General features: G+C 36.1%; 1 protein-coding gene across 1 annotated transcript; it reads left to right on the top strand.

Moving 5' to 3' along the window:
• The first annotated feature begins 483 nt into the window (after nt 1-483).
• LOC133303792 (2-oxoglutarate-dependent dioxygenase DAO-like) lies at nt 484-3,259 on the top strand. The gene is made up of 3 exons (XM_061503768.1): nt 484-824; nt 2,215-2,530; nt 2,981-3,259. The coding sequence occupies exons 1-3, from the start codon at nt 484-486 to the stop codon at nt 3,257-3,259; spliced, it is 936 nt and encodes a 311-aa protein (XP_061359752.1).
• Nucleotides 3,260-8,722: the final 5,463 nt, after the last annotated feature.

Below are 8,722 nucleotides of genomic sequence, written 5' to 3'. Positions count from 1 at the left end.
TCGTTTGTCTCTTAATTTCAAAATTCCATTTAGTTATTTTTCTGTATTTTTCGACATCAGCACCTATTATGGAGACTTTGGATGTTGTAAATAAAAAATGCATGGATATATATAACAATAGAGATGTAATTTTCATTGTCATTATCTACGCAAAGTTGATGCTATATTATTTGTATAATTGTCATTATTATTTATTAAATACAAATAGGCATTCACATCTGCATCACATGTGCATCACCTCTTATCACCTAAGATATCACGTCGTATATTATTATAGAATAGACGAAACGTACATGTGCATCACCTCCTATAAATCACTTAAACATTGACCTCAATATATTATGCATGTGAACTGAATTACTTAAGATGTTTAGGCATTATTGCTTCTATATAGAGGGTATCTTTTTTACATCCCTTCTCCCTCACCCAAGTCCATAGAAACAAAAAATAAAAAAAAATAAAAAAGAAAAAAGAAAAATACAAATGGTGGAGGAGAGCATCCCAATGGTGGATTTCCAGCAACTTTGTGAGGAAGAGGAGTGCAACAAACTAAGAGATGCATGTGAAAAATGGGGGTGTTTCAGAATCGTCAACCATTCTATTCCAATAACACTCATGGCAGAGATGAAGTCCGTGGCTAAATATCTACATGACCTTCCTATGGAGATAAAAAAACGCAACAAATCCGTCGGCTCTGAGGGTGGCTACGTGGGATCGATTAAAATCAGTCCTCTATATGAGAGCTTAGGAATATATGATATGTGTTCATCACCCCAAGCAGTTGAGGATTTCTGCTCTCAGTTGAATGTCTCAACCCACCACAGGTTTCTTTACTCTCTCTACTAATCCTCTTATTTTAGAATTGTTTCATTTGATGGTTTAATTTTGTTAACTAAGAGATATAATATAAAATTATTGAAGGATCATCACTTACAAACTTAAATTTTTGGGTTGAATTTATACTTTATATGGTTTAAAAGTTTCCATAATTTCGAGGTCACGAGTTTAATTATAATCCTTCTTCACTTTTTAGTGAAATTAATTAAGTAAGCACAAGGTAGAGAAAAATATGGGCATTTGCAATATGCATATTTCAAGTTCAAATGATTTTTGCGTGATGGAGTGTGTTAAAGAGATATAATATATATAAAACCATTGAAGGATCATCACTTAATGACTTAAACTTTTGAGGTTAATTAGTTGTTTTAGATAGTATTCTTAAGGGTGTGCGTCATAGCTTTCCAAAAATGTTATTTTAACTTGAAAACAAAAATAATTAAAATATTTTTTAATAAAATTTATTTATTTTTAATTTCGACATAATAAATCAGTAGTTTAAGAATACAAATTAACATAAATAAAAAACAATTTATTTATTTATTTATTTTTTGTGTTCATTGATAAAATGATTGTCATGTACATTCCAAATGTACCGTGAAAATTAAATAGACCAAAACTTAAAAGGTGTTATTCATGAAATGTTCAAAAGTAAGGTCCCTTATTCCTTCTACATGGTTTTATCAAATTTAATGGTTGATTATTAGGTGCTAGGAAATAGATCAGTATCGTATCATGCAGTTAAAATAAAGTTGAGACAAACCAGAGTTTCAAGACACTATTAACCACACAATTGGTCTGGTAAGTGTAATACAGTGAAAGTCTTTTTGTGCTACGCAATAGTGACTAATTAAATAACTACTCACTTTCTTAGTGTAATTATTTTTCTTTTGATTCCATTGGTCAAGAGAATACCAAATATGCCAATTGAGGTAACATACAAGATTTATGTCAAAATTGAAAAAATTCACTGGCAAGATCAAAGAAGATATTCACTATGTGAGAGAAATTACACCTCTCTAAAATACAATGAAAGACTAATATCACTATCTTTTTTTTTTTGTAGGTTCTAATATCACTATCTGTTATACTAGGAGAATACATCTCACTCAAAATAACACTCAAGAACACTTTGTGTTTATCTTTTAGTTGGGATACTAAAAGAACTGTTGATCTTGTGGGATTTGGGATGATTGAAGGGATACAAAACACAACACCAAATGGTTCTATTTATAGGCATGGAGAATTCTTAAAAAACCATGTATGTATTATGCTTGCCTTCAAAGGAATAGCAAAACATTGTGCTTTAATTCCACAATCTTTAGCCACAAAAATGGCTTTAATGTTGTCATTAGGTTAAGTATATTTGCTTCGCAGGCACATAATAGAGGTATATGGCCAAGCAATTCGTGACTTCGTATCAATTATATCAAAAAAGATGACTGAGTCTATGGGCGTAATGGGTGCTGATTTTGAGGACTGGCCATTCATTTTTAGGATGGTCAAATATAACTTCACCCCAGAAACTGTAGGTGAATTAGGTGTAGAACTACACTCAGATACAGGATTCATAACTCTGCTTCAAGATGATGAACATGTTGGTGGTCTTGAGATGATGGATGACTCTGGCTCTTTTGTGGCTATCCCTCCCAAATCAGGGTCTTTCCTTTGCATTATTGGAGATGTTGCACAAGTAAGCATAGCAAGCAGTTTCATTTGGGCTTAAATTTTCTTTGGATCAAATTAAATCCTCCCTTTTACCGAAAAAATGCAAAAAAATAAATATATGACTAGTTTAATTCTTTGGGCAAATTATTTACTCATTTAATGCGAGTAAGATGCGTATAGAGAGTGTGTTCGTATAAGTCGCGTATCCCCTCCACGCGCGACTTGTGCAAAACTTAGTGCAATATAAGACACACGTCCTAGCAGTGCACATTCAAGTCGAGCATGAAGTGATGCGCAACTTGAACGTACACACTCCTCAATCCTCATATGCGTTTCATTTGTATTATATTGATAAATAATTTATCAAAAGAATTAAACCAGTAATATGTTTTATTTTTTGCATTACAAGAGTTGAAAGGCCAATTAAATCTTTTTATTATTTGGAAATTTTATGCATGCTCTTGTGTTTCTATAGGCATGGAGTAATGGAAGACTTCGCAATGTGAAACATCGTGTAGTATGCAAGGAAACAACTACTCGTTATTCAATCGGTGCATTTGTGATACCATTAGCTGAATATAATGTTGAGGCCCCAAGAGAGCTGGTGGAGCCTAATCATGCGCGTCTCTATCGCCCATTTAAATACAGAGAGTTATCTATCATAAAAAAATATATATACAGAGAGTTTAAGGAGTCGACAATCACCACAGGGAAGAGAGCTGGTCAGGTCCTTGAGCAATTTCGCATTAGCTAGTTAGTGCTATCGATGGAGATAGATACGAATAATAGTGTGCGGATTCTCCTATGTCACATGATCTCATGACCTTATGTGAGACATTTTCAATTTGTCATAGCCAAATCAACGATTGTATTTTCTTCACTTTTTATCTTAGTGTTTTCTTTTATACCCTTTGATTTGTCACAATTGCAATTGTCTAACATAAAATCATGTGATATGAAAGGATCCATTTCCCACCAAAAGAGCTATTAAAAATTAATATATACATGCTCGAAATAAGAAACTAATACTTTATTAAAATAAAGAGAAAAATGTGTATCATTTTGAAGGACACAAAGTTGTCATTTTAAGTGAGAGAAAGAGATAAATCATAAGAGAGAGAATTGTTGAAAGATTTTTTAAAAGTGTGGATCTCACCTCTTTGTGAGAGTAAAAGAATATAAGGTGTGTCACTTAAAATGACACATTTTTCCCTAAAATAAAATGCATGTTCAAGTAGGAGTGCACTTAATTAGATCTACAACAGCCTTTTGGCTAAGGGTAAGGGGTGCTCTCACCTAAGTCAATTTAGATTCTTTGTTCGAAAATATAATGGTAAGGTTACCCGCCCTAAGGTAAATTAGTGATAGTGCACCAAAACCAACACCTATACCTTTATGTTAGCTGATGTTTTAAAGAAGTCCTTCCCCTAAAAATGATTCAAAAATATAATTCGTAATATATACATTCATTTGACATAATCAATAATAACTATATATAGCACAGTTCTCATAAAATATTCCATTCACATATTCATTAAAATCATTCCATCACTAACTGTTTTCAAAAACTCAATCATCAAAATGTAAACAATTCTCAAAGTTCATGATATATTTCCATACCTATTCTCAATATTGAAACTAAAGTCAAGTATTATAATTAAAAACAATTTAAACCAAAGAGTTGCATTCATGTCCACACTATGTATTCCTGAAATAAGAGAGATAAAAATTAGTTGAGCTATATCGATCTTAAGAGATGAAGAGAGGACTTTCAAATGTCCAATATCTAGTCAAGTCACATCTGGGTCTGAACCATTCTAACAAGCTGGCATTTAGACACAGCAATTGTATAAGCAAAATCCAGACAAATCCTCGACAGGGATTCTCTGAATTGTACTGTGAATTGCACAATATGTTGCACTTCTACCAATATCTAAACTACAATGAACAGTTATTGGGCCACGGTTGGATGGTAAATGGAATAATCTTCTCAAAATCTCACGTACATTATATGTGTCTTCGGAAACTCCCTTGGTGCAACTTCTGGCGCTTTATTGCCTCACCTCCAAACGGCGCAGGGCATTGATATTCGCAGCGGAAATAATTATCTCATGTTGCATGAGATAATTATTTCATACAATAGAGATAAAATAATGGAGTTTATTATTTTTTATTTCTTTTTTTTTTTAAAAAAAGTAGTGGATTTTATAATTTTATCTCAGTTGCATGAGATAATTATCTCATGCAATATGATATTAATAGATCCCTATTGGCAAATAATAATAATAATAGTTGTAAAATTATACATGTGCTTCATGCATGTCTAATTAAACACCCAGGTAAACACAAGTCAATAATGACGGGATACACTGGTTGTCATTGACAGTCAATAAGTCAATAATGAACCTCAAAACTCTTAAATGATGTTTTGAATGCAAAATAAGACTTAAAAAATCCTAAATTAAGGATCAAAATATAAATTTAATATCTTAAATTGTTAATATTAAAATAATGAGATGAGTTATTATTAAGTTATTTTTTATATGTAATTAAGTTAATTTTTATGCTTTTAGGTGTTTTATCCTACAAATATCATGATTGCTTTAAAAAACAAATGAAATCTCATTAAGAAGATTTGGCGCCTCAAGGCCCAAAAAAAGAAAAGCTCAATCTTAATGCCTAGATGAAGAAGTCTTTATAAATACAACTTTTATGACTTTCTAAGGGAGCTTTGCACCAATTGTAACGCCTGACAACTTGCAAGGATCAACGACTGTCCCCATACATTAACACGAAATTTTTCAGCGTGCTTTGTCCTCACTCACACACTTCCGAAAAAACTTCCCAGGAGGTCACCCAACCCAGAATTGCCCCAAGTCAAGCACGTTTAACTATAGAGTTCTTCCGTTCTGGGCTACCGAAAAGTATATGCATCTTATTACTATAGGTAGTACTAATGAATTCTTAGAAGCTATTTCCAACTGTACCGTCTCATATCAGCACAGTCTCTGGAATCCCTTTATTTCAGGTGTTGATTCGATTCGTTAATGTACCCCCGTCACTGGAAGCCTGCCAGGAGCCTCTCCTTATCCATGCCTTTTCGCACCGGTAATCACTCCCCACCCACGTCAGCGCTCGAGATGTTATATGCCCACCAGCTTCCGCCTAGTTCGTCCTCGAACCACACCGTATTGGAAGAAATGCCATGCTCTGATACCACTTGTAACGCTTGGCAACTTGCAAGGATCAACGACTGTCCTAACACTCACACGAAACTTTTCAGCGTGTTTTGTCCTCACTCGCACACTTCCGCGAAAACTTCTCAGGAGGCCACCCATCCCAAAATTTCCCTAAGTCAAGCACGTTTAACTGTGGAGTTCTTCCGTTCTGGGCTACCGAAAAGTAGATGCATCTTGTTAGTATAGGTAGTATCAATTAATTCTTATAAGTTATTCCCAACTGTACCGTCCCATACTAGCACAGTCTCTGGAATCCCTCTCTTTCGAGTGTTAATTCGATTCATTCATGTATCCCCGTCGCTGAAAGCCTGTCAGGAGTCGCTCCTTGTCCATGCTCTTTCGCACCAGCGATCACTCCTCGCCCTCATCAGCGCCGGGATGTTACAACAATTAACTCAGTAGTTCATGAATTAAGAAGGCAAAGGTGCAGGAATGATCTATCCTATATCTGATAGTGCGTGGGTAAGTCCAGTACAAACTATACCCAAGAAAGGTGGAGTCGTCGTGGTAAGAAACAAGAACATTGAGCTGATTCCAATAAGGACAGTCACCGGGTGGAGGATGTGTGTTGACTATAGAAGACTTAATGCAGCCACTCTGAAGGACCACTTCCCTATTCCTTTCTTGGACCAGATGTTGGAGAGACTAGCTGACCATGCATTCTACTACTTCCTGAATGGGTACTCGGGTTACAACCAAATAGCAGTAGCTCCAGAAGATTAAGAGAAGACAACATTCACATGCCCTTACGGAGTCTTCGCTTACCGGAGGATGCCCTTCGGCCTATGCAACACTCCGGCGACTTTTCAAAGGTGTATGCCTTCTATTTTTTCTGATATGATTGAGAAATATATTGAGATCTTCATGGACGATTTTTCTATTTTTGGCCCCTCTTTTGATGCTTGTTTAGAAAATTTGTCTTGTGTTTTACAAAGATGTCAAGAGAGTAACCTTGTTTTAAACTGGGAAAAATGCCACTTCATGGTAAAAGATGACATAGTTCTAGGACATAAAGTGTCCAAAGATGGTATAGAAGTTGATAGAGCTAAAATATCTGTTGTTGAGAAACTTTACCCTCCCTCTAATGTTAAAGGTATTCAAAGTTTTCTCGGTCATGCAGGTTTTTTCAGGCACTTTATCAAGTACTTTTCCAAGATAACAAAGCCACTACGCAAGCTGTTGGTCAAGGATGAAGAATTCAACTTCACAGAAGAGTAATTGTTGCATTTAATATTTTAAAAGATAGATTGACCACTGCACTTATAATCACTGCACCAGATTTTTCTTTACCTTTTGAATTGATGTGTGATGCTAATGATTATGCCATAGGAGCTGTCTTAGGACAAAGAAAAGATAAACTCTTGTATGTGATTTACTATGCTAGTAAAATTCTTAATGATGCACAATTAAATTATGCCACCACTGAAAAAGAATTACTAGCAGTTGTCTATGCATTTGATAAATTTAGACCGTATTTGCTGGGGTCTAAAGTAATTGTTTACATTGATCATGCTGCTTTAAAGTATTTGTTGAATAAGCAGGATGCAAAACCACGATTGCTTAGATGGATGCTGCTCCTTCAAGAGTTTGAAGTTGAAATCAGAGATAAGAAAGGCGTGGAAAATTTGGTGGCTGATCACCTCTCCAGGATCAAGAAAAATATCTTCAAGATGGACCTAAATTGAAGATCAGAGAAGAATTCCCTAACAAACAAATTTTGGCAATCAATGTCATAGCGGATCTGCAAACCGAGAAAATGCTAAACACTAGCATACCTCCATGGTTCGCGAATTTCGCAAATTTCAAAGCAGCAGGAAAAATTCTAGTAGACTTCACATGGCAACAAAGGAAGAAGTTTCTGCATGATGTCAAGAAATACCTATGGGATGAGCCCTTCCTTTTCTACAGATGTGCTGATGGAGTGATAAGGCGATGCATTCCAGAAGAAGAAGTGAAAGACATCTTGTGGCACTGCTATAGTTCAAGCTACGATGGACATTTTGCGGGAGAAAGAACAGCCACAAAGGTTTTGATGAGTGGCTTCTACTGGCCAACACTCTACAAGGATGTAAGGAAATTTGTAGAAGCATGTGATAGATGTCAAAGAATGGGGAATATCTCTAGAAGACATGAAATGCCCCTCAACAACATATTGGAGGTTGAAATCTTCGATGTGTGGGGAATAGACTTCATGGGACCTTGTCCCCCTTCGTATGGCAACAAATACACCCTTGTTGCGGTCGATTACATATCTAAATGGGTAGAAGTTGTTGCTCTACCTTCTAATGATTCTCGGGTAGTCATTGCCTTCCTCAAAAGAAATATCTTTGTCAGGTACGGGGTACTGCGAGCAATCATCAATGACATAGGAACTCACTTTGACAACAGACAAGTGGAGTATGTGATGGCCAAGTGTGGAGTCAAACACAAGATTGCCACACCTTACCATCCGTAAACAAGTGGACAACTTGAAATATCCAACCGAGAGCTGAAGCGTATACTGGAGAAGACGGCTGGAAGTTCGCAAAGAGACTGGTCCAAAAAACTGGATGATGCACTGTGGGCGTACCAGACTGCTTTCAAAACTCCAATTGGTATATCTCCTTTCAATTACTGTTCGGGAAGGCTTGTCATTTACCAGTGGAGTTAGAGCACAAAGCTTTATGGGCATCAAGTACCTGAATTTTGACTCCAAGATCGCAGCTGAAAAGAGACTCCTTCAACTGGATGAATTGGATGAGTCCAGGCTCTCTGCATACCAGAGTGCAAGTCTCTACAAAGAGAAGACGAAGAAGTGACACGACAAGAAGATCCTACCTCGAGACTTCATGGTGGGACAACAAGTATTACTCTTCAACACTCGCCTCTGTCTCTTCCCTGGGAAGTTAAAGTGCAGATGGTCAGGACCATTCATCGTGAAGAATATGAAGTCATATGGAGAAGTGGAGATCAGTCCGCTGGATTCTGACAGAAGCTTC

Source organism: Gastrolobium bilobum, unplaced genomic scaffold (genome assembly GCF_033153095.1).
Source record: "Gastrolobium bilobum isolate Gb01-03AN ecotype WA unplaced genomic scaffold, APGP_CSIRO_Gbil_v1 utg23138, whole genome shotgun sequence".
Lineage (NCBI taxonomy): Eukaryota > Viridiplantae > Streptophyta > Magnoliopsida > Fabales > Fabaceae > Gastrolobium > Gastrolobium bilobum.
Note: the sequence above shows the minus strand (reverse complement) of the source record. Positions and strands in the feature narration are given on the sequence as shown.

Coding starts and splice junctions, on each gene's coding strand:
- LOC133303792 (XM_061503768.1), top strand. CDS start 484: ATGGTGGAGGAGAGCATCCCAATGGTGGATTTCCAGCAACTTTGTGAG. Junction 825..2,214: donor AATGTCTCAACCCACCACAG/GTTTCTTTACTC, acceptor TTTGCTTCGCAG/GCACATAATAGAGGTATATG. Junction 2,531..2,980: donor TTATTGGAGATGTTGCACAA/GTAAGCATAGCA, acceptor GTGTTTCTATAG/GCATGGAGTAATGGAAGACT.